The sequence below is a fragment of the Anser anser genome, assembly GCF_964211835.1.
Source record: "Anser anser genome assembly, chromosome: 4".
NCBI classification, from domain to species: Eukaryota; Metazoa; Chordata; class Aves; order Anseriformes; family Anatidae; genus Anser; species Anser anser.
This window is the reverse complement of record NC_139724.1, coordinates 3,310,098-3,327,367: the sequence shown is the minus strand read 5'-3', so window position 1 is coordinate 3,327,367 and position 17,270 is coordinate 3,310,098. Positions and strand designations below refer to the sequence as shown.

The 17,270-nt window shown below is 49.0% G+C and overlaps 2 protein-coding genes across 15 annotated transcripts in view; one reads left to right on the top strand and one right to left on the bottom strand.

Annotated features, from left to right (window-relative positions):
• The window catches only part of ALPK1 (alpha kinase 1), a 50,724-nt gene extending 42,901 nt beyond the window's left edge, over positions 1 to 7,823 (top strand). For all 14 annotated transcript variants that reach the window (XM_083834050.1, XM_083834053.1, XM_083834051.1 and 11 more), the window contains 5 exons: positions 2 to 1,850; positions 2,635 to 2,788; positions 4,302 to 4,464; positions 6,316 to 6,502; positions 7,113 to 7,823. In XM_083834050.1, coding sequence (XP_083690176.1) covers positions 2 to 1,850; positions 2,635 to 2,788; positions 4,302 to 4,464; positions 6,316 to 6,502; positions 7,113 to 7,309 — 2,550 coding nt within the window. In that variant the 3' untranslated portion in view covers positions 7,310 to 7,823. The remainder of the gene's footprint in view (position 1; positions 1,851 to 2,634; positions 2,789 to 4,301; positions 4,465 to 6,315; positions 6,503 to 7,112) is intronic.
• An 8,637-nt stretch (positions 7,824 to 16,460) lies between these two features.
• On the bottom strand, positions 16,461 to 17,208 carry NEUROG2 (neurogenin 2). The gene has a single exon (XM_083833414.1). It carries the CDS (start codon positions 17,203 to 17,205, stop codon positions 16,531 to 16,533), a length of 675 nt encoding a protein of 224 aa, XP_083689540.1. The 5' UTR covers positions 17,206 to 17,208; the 3' UTR covers positions 16,461 to 16,530.
• Positions 17,209 to 17,270: the final 62 nt, after the last annotated feature.

Here is a 17,270-nt window from a genome sequence, read left to right as displayed (position 1 = left end):
GAACATCCGTGGGGTATGTTTGCTGTCCTATAGTCACTCCAAGGACTGTCCGCCCGAAAGGAGAAAGTTCTACTTGTCCGAAGCCAAAGAATCCTTCGAGATCGGCCTCCTCACCAAGAACGAAAACAGTCCTGTCACCAGCAAGCAGGAGCTCCATAGCTTTATTAAAGCTGCTTTCTGCCTCACAACTGTGCATCGATGGCTCTATGGGGACAGTGAGAAGCTCCATGAGGTGGGTCAGCTCTGTAGGGAAGCCATGGGAAAACTGCATGCGTACAGCACTTCGCTTGCAGAAGAGGAAGAGAAAGGAGCGCTTGCCAAGGAGATCATGTCTCTGATCACGTCCGTTAAGAAGCACTTGCAAGTGGAAGGCTTTCCGAATTCTGATGCCAGGTCTTACATTCCAGACAGCTACAAAAGCGCAGTGCAAAAACCTATCCTGCAAGGCGAGGCCGACTTTGAGAAGATCCTTGCCAAGCATTCTCAGCATCATCTGTCAGTGTGTGAAGTGTTTAAAAATACTTGCAGGATTCATAAAACCACACCAGGAGAAATGCACACGGGAGCTTGTGTCACAACCTTAAAAACAGAAACCAAAAACATAGACACTGTGTGCACCACTGAAGAAGCAGTGTACCAGAGGAAAGGTGCTGGCAAAATGGCCAATACACAAAAAGCAGAAAGTAGCTCAGAGAGACTCAGTGGCCAAACAAGAAACAAACACATCGCTTCTGATGTGATCAATATTTCCTTTGAAGAAGAGACTGAACCATTTGAAATAGTAATAAACGATGGAAACAGTGCTTTTGGCAGATGGCAAAACAGGAGTCAAACCACCACTTCAGAGAACTCATGGTGCAAGCTGTCGCTGTCAAGTTACTCCTCCAGCTGGGAGGAACTGAGCTGTAATAGCGGCCAGGAGCCTCCCAGGGAAGGGCAGCAGCAGCAGAAGGGCTCAGCAGAGGAGCAGTGTTGCACAACAGAATCTGCCGAATACGACCAAGTAGCTCACCTGCACTCACTGCCTCCAAGAGCCCACCAGCCTTCTCCTCGAGAGCTCCCGCGTGGCTCGGTGGGGTCTCCTCACGCTCCCCCGGCCAGAAAGCCCGGGCAGGGCAGCTGCGGTACCACGGACAGCAGGCTTGTACCAAGGCAGGCACCCAAATCCCGCTTGGCCTGGGTGCAGCCGGCAGGAGGAACCGGGGGCAGAAGTGAGGGTCCCTCGTCTGACCACAGCCCCGCCACAAATGGGGTGGTTGATGCAGAGTCTACGGGCACTGAGCCAGAAATGGCCAGCGAGGCCCCTGTGGGTAACTGGTTGGGGAAATCTCCAGCCATGGCTGGGAACAGGTCTCACAAAACGGTTGATGTTGACCCCCAGGCAGAAACGGTAGATGACACTGAATTTGATTTCATCAGTATTGGAGACTTGGTAAACAATTATCCCACAGCGACTGGTCCAGAGCATCAGCCAGCTCCGGGTGCACCAACAGCTTTACCCTCAGGGGGAAAGATGCCCAAAGTCAACTACTTTGACTGTGCTACTACTGAAGAAGAAGAAGAAAAGCCTCAGGACAGGGTGAGCAGCCAGAGGCCATCCAGTTCATCTCTAAGTCCATGGCACAACTCAACTCAGAAGCCCAAGTGTTCCCCTGAAGGTCCATTTCTGAATCCAAGGGGAAATGGTCTTGCCTTTACACCTGGGAGAACAAAGGAAGAAATCCTTGATGCTCGAATTCTGAGGGATGATGACTATGTGCAGCTTCTGGCAGGAGTAGAGCATAACTGGCTTGTCCAGAGACTGACGCCTACTGGAATTTTTAAGCCTAAACAGCTTCATAAAGCATACTGTAAGTTTCCACACAGCAACGAGCATTTTCATGCAGTGATAGCTACTCCCACAGAAAACAGCCTTGACTCAGGCTTTTTAACATCATGTTTTAGTCATCCCTTACTAAGTTTTTTTGTTGTTCTTTTATGATTTTTTGTACAAAAAAAAAAAAACGCAATAGAAGAACACTCCCTTGAAACATTTTCTTGTATTCCTACCTACCCATTTGCACATCAGTCACAGCTTCATGGAGATGGGCTCCATCTCCATGCCCACTCAGTCCCTCCTGCTTTATCCATTCATGCAGTAGGTAACTCAGGCTACTTGGTTCCCTGTGCTGGTTTGTCAAGTCTATTTTACCCCTTTTACTTGAGCCCATTTAAGTTCAATATTTTATCCCTTTGAACTATATATTTGAGATAATGATTATAAAGTTAATCATAAATAACAGTTCAATTTATCTTCTGAATCTTAATTTGCAGAACTTTGTTCAATATACTAGGAAATACAGAAGTTAGAAGCAACACCTCCGTAGGATGCCTCATTGAGCTCATTAAGTGCATTCTACTGGGGAATCATCCCATCTCGCTTGTTTCAAGCCTGTTTAGATATTTTTGTCCTTGATGTAAAACATCCATCTCTGCACCTCAGTGCCACTTAGCACATATCTTATTGCACAGTACTTTGCTTTCAGAGGAGCCTGGATATCTTAGCTCCTAGGTGATGGTATATCACCCCTCACCTCAGGCTTAGAGCAATCCCGTGGAATTGTCCAGACTACCTGTTGTGTCTCCTTTTTGTAGCAGCTCTTCTTTTGAAATACTCAAAGACATCAGGCCTCTGGACAGGCCAGGAAACAGCTGTATTCATTGGGGACTACCTAAACGTGGCAAAGGAAGGCAAACAGAGAAATGCATTTTGGATACACTTCCTGCACCAAGAAGAAAGCCTGGGAAGGTATTGAGCAAACCAATTTTTGAAAAAAAAATGTATACCAATTCTACTTCTGTGTAAATATGAATGAAAACTGCCTGGTACGATTAATCTTATACCTGTGATTCAGCTAGTCCAGTGCCTTATCGGACAGTAGCTTTTATCAGGTATTTTCAGAAGGTAAGACAAGTTTTTATTTGGGCAACTACAGAAATAGCAGTCACAATGGCAGAAGATTGTTCCTTTATTCTGTTTCAACCTAGTTTATGTTTGGTTAGATTTTGGCTGGTTTTCTGTAGCAAGACTGTTTTATTGCTTTTCTAAATCTCTTGGGCATTTTGTCAATCTTTAGTAGAGTAAATCTTCTTATCACCCATTTAGCTCTCTGATTTTGAATTTTTGGGAAGAAAAAGCTACTTTACTGTTGTCTTACAGCAGCCATGTTAGTGTCTATCTGCTCATGACAGGTCTTAGGCCCGAACTCACCTCCGTCTGTTCTGGGATAATCTGATGGGAGATTAAGTGACGCTTCCTTTTCATATGACCTCTAGCTTTGCATTAGAGAATTCCTGTTTCTGATCTTCCCTAACACCCAAACAAAACATCTGCAATTCAAAATTAACTTTTTTTTTTTTTAAGACAGTTTTGCCCCACATAAGCAGTAATAAACCTGACAGAGATTCCAGAGTAGGCCCTTTCATTAAACAAGCCCATCTAATCCTACTTATGGGTAGGCAAAGCAGCGCTTCATGTTGCTGAAGAGGGTAGAAGCGCAGAGTGGTATTAGTACCTCAGAGGCAGACCAAACCTTTTGCTTGATTTCATCTTCCTGTGGAGACACCAGCAATTGTTCTGTTTATAAAACAGACAGGCTTACAGCTGCTGCAGTCTGAAAGAAGGAACGCTAGGTTAATGTGATGCTGGGCCTGAGAGGCTACCCTAGCTAGCACGATGCTACACTTCCAAGTACCCAGATTCCAGCCTAGAATCACTTTGCAACAAGCTCGTTCTTAACACAGAGTGAAGGAGCAACAATGCCTATAGGCAGAGAAGTTCTTCAGTCACTTTTAATTTTGACAATGGGTTTACACAATGGATCCTTTTGATCTGAAAGCAAAGTTAAAAACACGTATATGTTTCACATCAGGAAAGCTCTGCTAGCTGCTAATCACAGATTTTGGATTGTTATTAGAAGTATCTTATGAATTCTTATGGGTTAAGAACAGTATTTTAAGTACCTCTGAGTCAGGTCTCCCTTCAGAGTCAAGAAGAGTTGACTTTAAACATTCCATTGCTATGAAACCCTCATCCTAGGATTTGGTTGATTTTTACAGCACTTTATTCCTGTAAGAGCTTTAGGAGAAAAAAAACCCCACAACTTTATGGTTTGATGTTTGTGTACGGTAATGATGTTTGTGTACCACAAGTAGGGCTTCTTGAGTACAGTCTGCTGCAAACCTGGCTGCACCAAAGGTTGTTTTTGTTTTGCTTTGCTTTGTTTTGTTTGTTTTGTTTTGTTTTGTTTTTTCTTGTTTAGGTACGTTGGGAAAGAATATAAAGAAGAAAAGGGGCTTCTTCATCATTTCAGTGATGTGGAACGACAAATGACTGCTCAGTACTACGTGACGGAATTCAACAAAAGGCTGTATGAGCAAAAGGTCCCTACCCAAATCTTTTATATCCCATCTGCAGTACTTCTGGTAAGAGCTGTCTTCAAAGCAATACCAAGGAATTGATGGGAAGTGGGTCATAAGTCAGTTTGACTTTAAATTACTAGTAGTTAGGCCGCCTGTAGATGACATGCTCTAATTCATGTGATCTTACCTGGTAGGTGTACTTGATTGTTCAGGACAGAAGACGTCCTTCAAATGGCTATCACAGAAAAGCTCTTTTCCTCAATAACAACCCCTTATCATAGCAATTCTTATTAGTTATTAGTTCCTATTAGGAGAGGAATAGGTCACTATATAAAGAAGCAGCCCACCTCAGAGGAGAGAGGGATGGGGCCTGCCTGAGCAGAAGTGCTCTCCCTCTCTCCGAGACACCGTCTGCTCCTTTTCCAATTGTCCCTGGCAAAGAACCAGCTCCGCCACATCTCTGTGTGGTCTGAGCTCTGTAAGGAGAAGGAAATGCCCATGTACTCCCTGAAGGTGAGCTCACACTGATGGTGAGGAAAGACTAGTGGCAACGGCAGGCCTTTGAGCTTCAGCAAGACCACAGGTCCATCAGGCACCTCTCACTGAGGACCATTCTGCCCCTACACTCCAACAGTTCAGTCTCAGACATTGCCTGCTGGCAGAGGCAAGAACCAAGTGGCTGAGAGCTGGCTGGGATGTCGAGAGTTATCTGAGCAAGCCTAGGGGGAAGGCACAGCAAAGTCATGAGAATTTATTGTGTCTGGAGCGGGTTGAAAAAACAAGAAGCCTGAAGCAAAAAGTTTTGAAGAAAAAGCAGTTTGGGGTTAGTCTTTAAACAGCAACAAACAGCAACTAAAATACCCAGAACTCAACTGAAGTAACAGCCACATTAGATCAGGGAAGATGGCTATTATTTGTCCACTTGGTTTCAAACACACAGAGTTTGAGGAGGCTGCATTCAACACGCTCGTGGGGCACACCTCGCGGATCATACTGGCCTTCTGTTTCAGAAGTGTAGCCAGGACAGCTGTTGCTGCTCTTACTACCCTCTTTGCTCTGCAAGATGTCTGCAAGGGCAGCAAAGCCACGGGACAGGTGGCCCTGCTGTGCCAGCACCCAATCTGAGTGCTAGAGGCGAGAGCCACATCTGTGTGATCTGGCACGGAGGTTAAACCAGACATCCAGCCCTCCAGGGGAAAGTTACAGGTCTTTTCCAAGTTCTTATGCTTAACTTTCAGTTTGACTTGTGTTTCAGATGTGGAGAGCTAAGTAGTCTGTCTTTCCCTGCCTGCTACAGAGCTGAGTCCACTGTTATTAGCATGTATATGAATTCACAATATGAGTATGATAGCATGATATGTATATTACTGTGTCTGCAAGCCATTCTGGCAGTAGATCTGGCTCTATGCCACTTGCTAATAAGGCCTAATGAGAGCCTGGCACCAGCACTTACTAGTCTCTGAAGACAGAAATTACTAAAAAAAAAAAAAAAAGCAACAACGACAAAAAAACTACAACAATAACAAAAATAAAAATCACCCAGTGGTTATTTGCACATTGAAGAAGGACCAGGTGCAAGTTTATTCAAATCTTTTCATTTTTCTAGCTTGTTCTTTAGATAGAATCTCCTGAAAGAAGTTTCTCATTTGCTGAACAAACTAGATATTTGTAGAATTTGTTGCTCAGTTTGGCCTGCCAGGCTGGCTTTGTGTTGGTGCCATCATTGCTCTAGTTAAATGTGAGCTCTAAGCAGCCTGTCTTTTGAATCAGCAGTGGGTTAATATGGAGGATATTTCCATCCAACTTATGACAGAAAGTTCTAGGAGGAAAATACAAACATTCCCTTAGAGGAGCTTTAGCATTCTTGCTTTCACATCTCTGCATGGATGACTGTCACTGAAACTCTCTTTTCAGATACTGGAAAACAGAAAAATAAAAGGATGTGTGAGCGTGGAGCCCTACATCCTGGGGGAGTTTGTGAAGCTGTCCAATAACACAAAGGTGGTAAAGAACGAGTACAAAGCCACGGAGTATGGTCTGGCCTATGGCCATTTCTCCTACGAGTACTCCAATGGAACAGATGTTGTTGTTGACCTGCAAGGTTTGTATTGCGGTGAACTCCATTTATTGCATATCCCCTCAAGTAGCAGAATATGCTGTACGAGGACATAGCCTCTCTAAACGACATAAGGTGAGGGAGGTATGTGCAGGTGTGTGTCTGCTGTGAGCAGTGCTTTTTTCCTCTGCTGTGTCACAGCAAGAGCAGATAAGCCGAACGCTCCCCAGAGTGCCACAGGAGCAGTCTGCACCCAATTAGGCTAAAGCCAGGCTGCGAGGATGTGTCCTGTGGAAACGCCTGAAGGAGAACCACTAAAAAAGACAGCGGGTTTTGTCACACTTCCTCCTTCCCAAAATTGGCAAACCTAAAATAATTCCCTATTTAGTTAATGGAGAACTGAGCTCTTTGGTTAAAAGCCAAGGGTACAACCTTTCAGAATCAACCTTCATCACACGGGTGTCTCTGGGATGTTCAAGCAATATTCATTCAGTACCTCCTAGGGTTTCATTCTGCTTTTGCTGACACAGGTGTAAACTGGGAATCACTGAACTGACGTGAGCAGAGTGTGGGCTGTGCCAAGCAGAAAGTACTGGGTGGGATAGCGCAAGGGCCATGATGCTTGATAAAAACAGATGTATCCTTTCTTCCGCAGGCTGGGTGACAGGGAATGGGAAAGGCCTCATCTACCTCACAGACCCACAGATTCATTCTGTTAATAGCAAAGATGTTTCACGCTCTAACTTTGGGAAGAGAGGAATTTATTACTTCTTCAATAACCAACACGTGGAGTGCAATGAAATCTGTCGTTGCCTTTCTTTAACGAGACCCTCAGTAGAGCCACCAATGTAGACTCACACGAGAGACCCAAGCAGAAGATGACCCGTAAGATGGGCAGTATTTTATCCTACACACTTCTAGGAACATGTTGTCTTCGTGAGAACAGAGGCCCTGAGATGACACTCACGTGAGTCTGGTCAGCCATTACCTGCACCATTTTGGGAAAGTTCTGGTCTGTGCACCCCAGCTGGTATTACCATGTTACCATCTCGTGTACCATCTGAAACGCTTGTTCTTATAGCCATCTGTCAGACTTAGCAGAAGACCGTAAGAGGAAGAAGAAAGCAGCCTCCAAAATTCAGCTAGAGGTGTGTTACGAGACTGTATAAACATCCAGTGCATCAGCAGACCCAGTGAGGGCAACAGGCACCATCTGCTCTTCGGAAATGGGGTAGGAAACAGAGCGAGACAGAAGCAGAGACTTGTGTTTCAACCATCTGTAAAATTCACAGAAAGTTGTATAAATGCTTCAGGGAACAAATGGTGATGTTTCGGGTTGTTAAAAAATAAAAACACAATTTCTTTCAGAGGGGTATGTACGTATAGGTGTGACCACACAACATTTAAATAGAAGGAAATACGGTTTTAACTGCAATGGCCAAAAAAATCTGCTGTTCTTCAAGGAAAAAAATACTAGTCTCGAGCCAGGAAAAACTGTACATGAATAATTTAGGCCTGCTACATTTAAGACACTCTCAGGAGAGAGTGGAATAGTTCTCACTTAAGAACAACACATCTCTTCTGACTGTAACGAAACTGTGAACACCGTAAGTTTTGTGAATGATTCTGTAGCTAATTCCAACAAATAACCTCCCCAGGCGCGAATGCAGACAGTGCACAGCCCTAGTTGTATGGCTACGTGAGCTTGTTTGCTGTGTGAGCTAGGCACTCGCAGGTACAGCTCACATCAGCTATTCAGAGCAGGTGCTAGGGCTTTGAGGGGTTGCTTGTGAGTGAAAAAGGTGTCCTCTAAGTGGTATCTTTACACACTGCCCCTATCAACACCCCACACACTTATCCTCTCACCTTGCTCCACTTATGCAGCCGAAGACTAAATCCTAAATCTTTAAATCTAAAATCTTTAAAACCTAAATCCCTACATGAGGAGGGATTTTCTTGACAATTCTGCTTGTTCTAGGAACACACTTTACTCTCGCACATACAAACAGCTGTGACTTTGAATATGTCCTTTAACTCAAACATTTTTGCTGAATTTTTGCTGTTGTTTGTGGTTGATACATAGCACACACCCAGAGAGCCCCTGACATTTAACGCCAGTGCTGAGCAGCCTGTGGCATGCGTGCCGGCCACATGCTTCAATAGTGTATGATGGGCTAGAGGCAGCTGCAGCTTTTTGCATTTTATGAAACAATCTTTTGTGGGATTTTATTTTGTTGTATTGTGTTGCTTTGTTTTATTTTAAACTAAAACCTGAAGTTCATTCTCCTTCCTTCATTCTCCTCCTTGGACACTCATGAGCCACCACCTGGGGAACTGGAAAGTATGAAATGCAGAACTATTTTTTCCCGCACAGGCTGCTTAGGTGGTAAGAATCAAACCTGGCAGCACGGTCAGGGAATGCATACACATGTTGTTGTGCTGCCTCCCACCTTGGTGAGCCTTTCTTAACTGAGAAAGCATCCAGAAGAAAGAGGGAATGGGAGCTCCTCACCCCGCATGTTGCACCCCTTCAAAGCCGAGTTAAGCAGACTGGAGCTTCTGCTTGAGGGATAAGGAAAATAAAAGCTATCAGCAACACTATTCAGATTCAGAGTTTACAGGAGAATGTTTGTTCCAGCCTTTGCTAGGGACACTCTGCAGATTTTGATTAAAAGCAGAGGGCATATTTTTGCACATACAGGCTGCATCTGGTTTTCTATTCCACCAGAGAGCAAAAGAGGTCTTAGGCTCTTTTGGCACACCTCTCCTGGTGTTATTGTCCTAACCGGGAGGCCAAAAGCTACTTCTGTGAAATTTCAAGAAAGAGGTGTGCATATTCCCCTTAGTTCCACATCTGGCAGGAATAGCAGGACTGGACTGAACACTCGCTGCTGCTCAGGAACCTGCCTCTCCAGCCAAAATAAAATATGACGAGACTTTGGTTTTACTCTTCAAAGACTATGCCAAGGCATCCAGAGTGTGTGCGTGTGCAGTCATCCATGTACCAGGGGATTCTTCATCTGAAAAATGGTACATAGCTTCCCTGCTACATCCAAGGTCACTAGCTCCCTCCACTGAAAATGCTCTCTTCTCTTCTCCTCCAAACCCGGAGGTTCCCTGCCCCATGGCCCAAGGGCTGGGACTGCTTCTTTTAGGAGATTTGCGTCATGAGAAAGGGAACACAGCATTAAACTTCCACAAAAAGATGGGTCCCCAGCACCACGGCGTTAGCTTTAACAAAACCATAAGCTTTTGTTTCTGCAACTGGCAGAGATTTTTAGGCTTTTGTTGCCGCTTTTTAGCAATGCTATTGTTTTCTACGTGGTTTGTGCCGAGTTGTTTGGAAAGATGCCCTATCACTGTGCTGAACAATTAGAACTAGGTGTAAAGAGTGAGAAGCAAGAGAGAAAAAAAAATTAAATCTCTTTATTATGGTGCATAAACCTTCAGTGCTGGGGAGCTGGGCAGCTGCACAGGAAGAAAAATGCATTCAAAAATATAATGCTAGTGTGAATAATCCTTTCTCGAATGCTGCTTGCAGACTGCTTCAGCTTTGTCAGGTGAACTTGAACTGGGCCATCAGATTTGCTGTCGTTCCCATTGCACACTGTCTATCACCCCAGGGCATTCACCATCTTGACTGTTGTTAAAAGGGAGCGAACAATCCATCATTGAGCCCGGGAGTCACTCGCTCATAGAAAAGTAAAATCGGCATGTGACGGTACACTCAGCCCCAGTGTTTCACAGATTAAAGTGATACATGAAAACTCACGTGTTACTGGGAAGATTAAGCCAGTTATCTTGTTCTGCAGCCAATAAAGGGCTGCCTTGTCTGCGGCAGGAGGAGAACGCTGGCTTTAACCGACTGACAGAAATTGTGCATATGGAGCTTCGTGCTGCTGCAAAACAGAGCTCTAAACTGCCAAGGGGAAACAAAGATGGTCAGCAAGATTTTGGGAATTAACCGGCAGCAGTGATGCTGCGTTAAAGGCTTTTCCTTCTCTATAGAGACAATTAAAAACAAAACAAAACCTCCCTAACAATCCCTGGAGAACAAAGTGTCCTTGCGCACTGTCAACAGCCAGCCCCGCGATGCCTGTTGTAAAGTGTGTGTGGTTTAGAGACCCGCAAAAAGCAATGCCTTTTCCAGTCTCTGCTGCTTGTTTGACCAAAGAAAATGTGTTTAGATATGCTTTTGAATAAATTCTTGTGTGGGGAATCTTAATATCTGGAGTACCTCCTAATATAGGGTATTAGCATTTAGCAGCTGGTTTCTTTTGTTGCTTTATGTAAGACATTTTCCCACCCCAGCTAAACGTACGGCTACTGACAGATCTTTGAATGAGCAATTCAGGAAAGTCAGTGTCGAGTGTCAGCCTGCCCAGTTCCCACCTAAAGCCAACACCGTAACGTTTAGCCTGATGGCTTCCATCGGTCGTAACCTTGGCAGGCTGGGGCTCATGTTTGGAGCTCTCAGAGCTTTGCTCAGCGCCCTGCCATTAGCCGGTGCTTGAGCACAGAGCTTGCCTTAATAATGACGTATCCACACATATCCGACAGCCTTTAGGCAGCCATAGCACGTACGTGGCCCGAAACACACCGAACTTACACTGCGGGTTGATGCGGTGTCTGGTACAAACCGGGGGCTAACGGGGGAACTAAGCAGCTGACTCAGAGCATTTAATCTTTTGGCTGGGAGCATCAGCTTAGAGCTACTGGCCAAAAAAAATCTCCTTTCTGCCATTTCCTCTGGCTTCAGAAGAAAGGCATGTGAACCAACCAAGATTTGCATTGTTTTGTGTTATTTGTTGTTTTGTTTTGTTTTTATTTTTCACAGGCATTCAGTCGTGTATTAAGGAACTTGCTACCTAATGTGCTTTTTAGGGTGGATTAATCACGCCACACTCCCAAGCGTGAGGCGAGAGCCACGAATGACCATTAGGAAGCAGTCACCCCATGGTCTCTACAAAATGAGAGAAGCTGCACTGCGTTAGAACAGTGAAATATTGTCATTAGCTGTAGGGGCATAAAGCCTGCAGGACTTATATTCACCTGGTAAAAGCAGTAAGCCAAGCACAAAAGCTTTCTGCTGCTGACAGTGTGGCAACGAGCTCTTTCCTGAGCTTTGGGGAAGGTGTTTGGTGAAGGAAGTTTGTGCTGTTAGAAGTCCCTCTGTGAGCACCCAGGCGAAAGACAGAGGCCTCGCGTGCTCTGCTGCATGCGCTCTTGCATAAAAATCAGTCAATTAGAGACTGAAAGGGAACATGTTCCACAACCGAACCCTATTACAGCTGGGCACGAGGAGCGCAGGCAGAACTGGGGCATCATCAGGCCTTGGCAGAGGGCACGAGGCGGGCGACATGCCGCGCTGACACCTGCATCCTCACCCAGACCAGGCCCGGACGATTCAGCGGGTGGGAGAAGCCAGCACAAGCACCGGGGCGCCCAGGCTTTCCCCCCTCCACCGTCAGGCCGAAGCCCAAGCGGCCGTGCTGGACACGGGAGGCACGGGGCTGCTGCCTGCCCCGCGCGGGCCGTCACGTTAATAGGGGATGATTTGCAAACGGCGTCCCCCCCCCCGCCGCCCCCCGGCCCCCCTCTGCCCGACTCCCGCTTTTCTGCTCAATGGCACAGATGCTGCTTTGTGCTGCCCAGGACCAAGCAGCTATTAGCAGCAAATCCAGCGAGGGAAATTAATGAAGGCGACTACTAATAAAAGGCAGCTCGGGACAGCCATACCAACTTGCTCCAAGCAGTAATTAACTTTTCTAAAACTCACGAAGGTAAATATGCCTTCAGCTTTGGTCCGGACCCTCTCCTTTTTAATCAAGGCAGGGGGATGGGAGGAGGCCCAGTCCCCGCTGCCCACCGGCACAGCAGCCCGCCTTCCCTCTGCCCGGTGTGCGACTTTTCCTCAAGGCGGCCGTTAACGTGCTCTGTCTCCAGCCCCAGCGCTGCAAGATCACCGCCCGTGCTGCATTCAGCACTGCGGGCTGCGGGGAAGAAAGCACAGCCCGAAGCTTGCTGTGCTGGCCCAGAGGCACAGCACTAAGCCCGAGCTCGGGTTTGCCCCACGGTGACAGCAAAAACGTGTGCTGAGCCTGCACAGATGGCACAGCATCACGGCTTTAAGGCAGGGTGCTTCCTGAGGAGGAAGGTGTCAGCTGGGCACAAATCAAGACAGGTTTAGAGATGCAAGACTTTGCCCAGCAGAAAGGCATCCCTCTACGCTGGGTAAAAATCCCACCAAGACTTCTGCTCGGGGAAGGGGTCCGCAGAGCTACAACTGCCGCACAAAAGCGTGCTGAGCTGCAGTGAGTGCTTTGGCCTGCTTTGTCCACACAGTGCAGGAATGGGGGCTGCACAGGTCAAATCCAGACAAAACAAAGGCAAAGTTTTACCAGACGAGCCCAAACCCTTACAGGAGGTGTTTTCTATGGCTCGGTTCCTGAGAGATCAGGTGCAGCCCCCAGCCCCTACGGCTGTGTGGAGCGCTGCGCTCCCCTCGCCACAGCGATGCGCTGTCCCTGTCCCACAGGGCCTGGTCCTCGGCCAGGATGCGCCCCAGCGTCAGCTGCTTTCCCCAGGCACACGGGCATACCCCCATTTGTATGTTTTACAGACATTTTGGGGTGTGCTCTCGTTGTAGAGACATTGCATTTCTCTAAGTTACATGCGTGTCTTTGTGTGGAAATAAGATGTAACTGTCTAATATCCCAGATGATTGGCCCTTTCAATTAAAACAACATTATGCAAAAAATAATGAATCCCGTCTTAAAAAAGCAGCCCACGTGTGCTTAATTACTTAATGTAATATACATTTCAATAACAAAGTCATTAGAGTGCACTGTAGGATGCCCTGTAACAGGTGAACCCTAATCCAGTTGCTTCGCAGCATAATGGCATTACTTTTTTTTTTTTCCGCCATCACGAAACCAAAGCCTCCTTGTGACAATAAAATCATGAGAAAAATGTCCGTAACAGGAGTAAATCAAGGCCAGGCCGTGCGTCCCACACGTGTGAGATGTGTGCCGGGGAGAGGGGAAGGGCCGCACGGTGGCTGGCCGTGCAGGCCGGGTGCAGGCCGGGCTTGCTCTGTGGAAACACACAGGTGCACCAATGGTTTGTGTACCACACGAGAGGAAAGCAAGTGCCGGCCCTTGGGTGAGTTGGGCTCCCTGTGGCTATCTGTGAGCCGGGGGTGTGTATAACCCCCCCCTCAGGAGCCACAGAGCAGCCCGGCAGGCTCCAGCAGCGCTGAGGAGCTTTTATGCCAACGCACAATGTGCAGAAGGATCATAAACACACTTTAAAGGGAAGACGACCTCTTTGTCATGAGGAATTACGCTTTTTCGGCAAGGTGCAGCCGTGGAAACAGCCCCCCCGTTCCCCCACTCCACCCCGAGGGGCACTTTTGCCTTTTACACCCCCAGCCCAGCACCAGGCCCACTGCAGGGCTCTGGGCCCGCAGGCTGCTTTCCCAAGGCTCCGGGCAGCCACCGGGATTTTGCTAATAATTTGCGACCCTCCGGCTTTGCAGCAGTGCCCACAGCCAGGAAGGGACCAGGGAAGGGCTGTGGGACCCCCATCCGCCCCCTTCTCTTTCCCGTCTGCCCGGCGGGACGGGTGATGCTCCCCATCACCGCCACGGCACAAGGGCGAGCCGGGCATTGGGCTCCTTGTTGGCATTCCTGGAGTTTAATCATTAGAGGGGTTGTTAACGGAGAGAGACGGAGCCATCCCGCTCCCGACAGGCCACCCCACACGCTGCCAGCCCCACTGAAAGGATGCCTCCTGTTTTGTTCCTTCTGGCCCACGGCAGATTTGGGGGGACACAGCTTCATATCGCTGGCCACATCAAAGCCGCGATTATGCAAATGCACCCACTTTTTTCTCTTTCTTTTTCTTTCTTTTTCTTTTTTTTTTTTTTCTTTTTTCTGTCCTCCAGGAATTATTTATCACACAATAACCCCCCTGCCAGGGGGGGAAACAATAGATCAGGCTTGATAGCACCGCTCGCCCGAGGCTGCGGGGAAGGGGGGGCGAACCCCCGCACGTTTTATTGGGCTAACCTAATTTTACTAATTCTCTTTTCACACGTTCCTTTTTTTTTTTTCTTTTTTTTTTCCCTTTTGCCCCCTTCAGGGGACGTCACTCGCCGGGCCGGGTTTCACGCTCCCAGGATCCGGGGGCACCGGGCAGATTCATGTGCCGCGCAGTTTATTTAATTAATACATTCAGCCGCCTCCGCTGGTTTTTAATGATTTCCAGGTGTTTGCACCCAGAAGTCACAAAGCGCTGCTGGGCGCACGGGGCAATGATTGAAGGGCCTCGGAGTGCACCAGACACCCCCCGGCCCTGCCAGCGATGGACTAATGATGCTGGGCTAAAAACGCCCTGTTTTGGGCTCGTGGCACGGGCACGGAGGATGAGGACGCCCAGCCAGTGCGGGGCGGCGATAGAGCAAGGAAGGACTGGAAGGATGAAGGCCGAGGGCAGACGGGCTGCTCCCGCTCAGCGCTTTGTTGGGTGCCCTGTGTAGGAGACAACGTCTCCATGGGATAACCCGAGACATCCCCGGAGGTGCTCTGAGCTCACCCTGGCCCTGCCCGCGGTGTGGGTTTCACTGGTACAGGAGAGAGATGGAGGAACGGAGCCTTCCTCTTTAAGCCCAAACCAGTTTTTGTTTAAGCTCACTCATTTTTATTTTCTGGGTAGCGCTTATGTCCTACGTCCCTTTCGGTGAAACTCAGGAGCCATCAGTTTGAAGAAGGGTTTTAGGCAGTTACACCTTCTGCATCGGGAGGCAAAAGTAGATCCCCAGCGAGCTCCCAGTGCACCTAAACACAGCGTTGCTGCTTGAGAAACCACACGATGGAGGCGACATGCTGCTATAGGGACAATTGTATGTGTTTCTGGCGGCTCCTTTCCACACCACAGCCAGTTCTGGGGGCTCCCTTTGCTGGGAGAGGAAGGGGTTTTGTTCTTGTCCCCCTCGTCCCCGAGCACCTTTTCACCCCAAAAGTGACTGCCCCAACGCTGGGACTAAGCTGACATCCCCCGAGTTTAGTCTTGCTCCTATTCCACTGGGGAAAAAAAAAAAAAGAAGAGGTGTGTGGGGGTGTTTTTGAAGAAGCAAACCAGAATTTTAGAAATGAAAACGTATGGCAGAGCTCTGATGAACCCTGGAGCACTTGCAAAGGGGGCGTGCACCTGGGTCACCCCATTGCACCCCACAAACTCGGCTGGGTCCGGGGGGGCCACTGCCCAGCCCACCCCAATTTTTGGCAGAGACCGGGGCAGTTGCCAGTCCCCCCTGTGCCGGAGGAGCCCCCCAGCTCCTGACAGGCGGCATGCCAGCCAAAAAAAGCAGCAAACAAAGTTATGAAAATTAGATATTTTATTTATATTTTATGACAAGAACAGTCCCTTTGTTCTTCAGCTGTAAATACATACTAGAATAAACTCTGTAAATTATACAAAAAAATACATATTTTCCATGAAATCTTTCTTTATAATAAATAAATGTGAACACGTGTGGGGCTGATCGCTGTAATGTTCCGTGTCTGTTTAGGTTTTCAGTCTGTTGATTTATTTTTAATCTCCTGAAAGAAGGGGGGAGTTCCTCGTCCCCTAAAGGTCGAAATAAATAATGCATGAGGAGCCCTCCCCTCCCGGTTCACACCCCCCTTTCCCTCGACGGTTCTTTTTTTTTTTTTTCGCTTTTGATAGAGAGTTCAGCCTAAATTTCCACGCTTGCATTCAGCCCTCACAAAGCCTACAAATTATACAATGACTTCTAACCCGGCCCCCTAACAAAACAACTTTTTTTTTTCTCTCTCTCTGGACCCCCCCCCACCCCCACCCCAAACCTCGTACATCACAAGGGACAGCTGGCGAAATGGGGAGCGGGAGGGAAGGAAGGAAGGGGGGGGGGGGGGACGGGACACACAAAAGGCCCGGGAGCTGGGAGAGCGGACAAAGTGCAACGTCGGAGGTGGGGGCAGAGAAAATTTGGGACGGTGGAGAGGGGGGGTGGAGAAAACGTGGGGAGGGGGTTGCGGGCGGCGGGGCTAGAGGCAGCGGCGGGGAGGCTGCGGCGGCGGCGGGGGGGGCGCGAAGCGGCCCCGGGGGGGCGCCCAGTGCTCGGCGTCCGACGCGGAGCCGTCGGGGCTGGCTGGCGATAAAGTGCAGGCGTAGGGGGAGGCGGAGGGCGCCGGGCTGCAGGAGGAGGCCGGCGAGGGGCTGGCCTCCAGCCCGCCGTCGGGGCCGCCCCTGGCCGCCGCCGCCGCCGCCGCCCCGGCCAGGCGCAGCGTCTCGGTGAGCGCCCAGATGTAGTTGTGGGCGAAGCGCAGCGTCTCGATCTTGGTGAGCTTGGCGTCCTCCGGGAAGGTGGGCAGCACGTCGCGCAGGGCGTCCAGCGCCGCGTTCAGGTGGTGCATGCGGTTGCGCTCCCGGTTGTTGGCCTTCAGCCGCCGGCTCCGCTTCAGGCGCTGCGCCGCCTCCGCCGTGCGGCACCGCCCCGCCCGCCGCTTCGCCTCCCTGCGCCGCGGCCCCGACGGCCGGGCCGAGCCGGGCCGAGCCGGGGAGGCCGCCGCCTCCTCCTCCTCCTCCTCTTCCTCCTCCTCCTCCTCCTCCTCCTCCTCGTCGCCGGCGCTGGACGGCAGCGAGGGGGCGGGCGAGGCGAGGCCCAGCAGCAGCAGCTCGTCCTCCGCCGGCGGCGCGGGGCTCTCCGCCTTCACCAGCATCCTCCGCCGGGGGGGGGGGGGGGGGAAGGAGGGAGGATTTTGGGGAGGGGGGGGAAAGGCGGGGG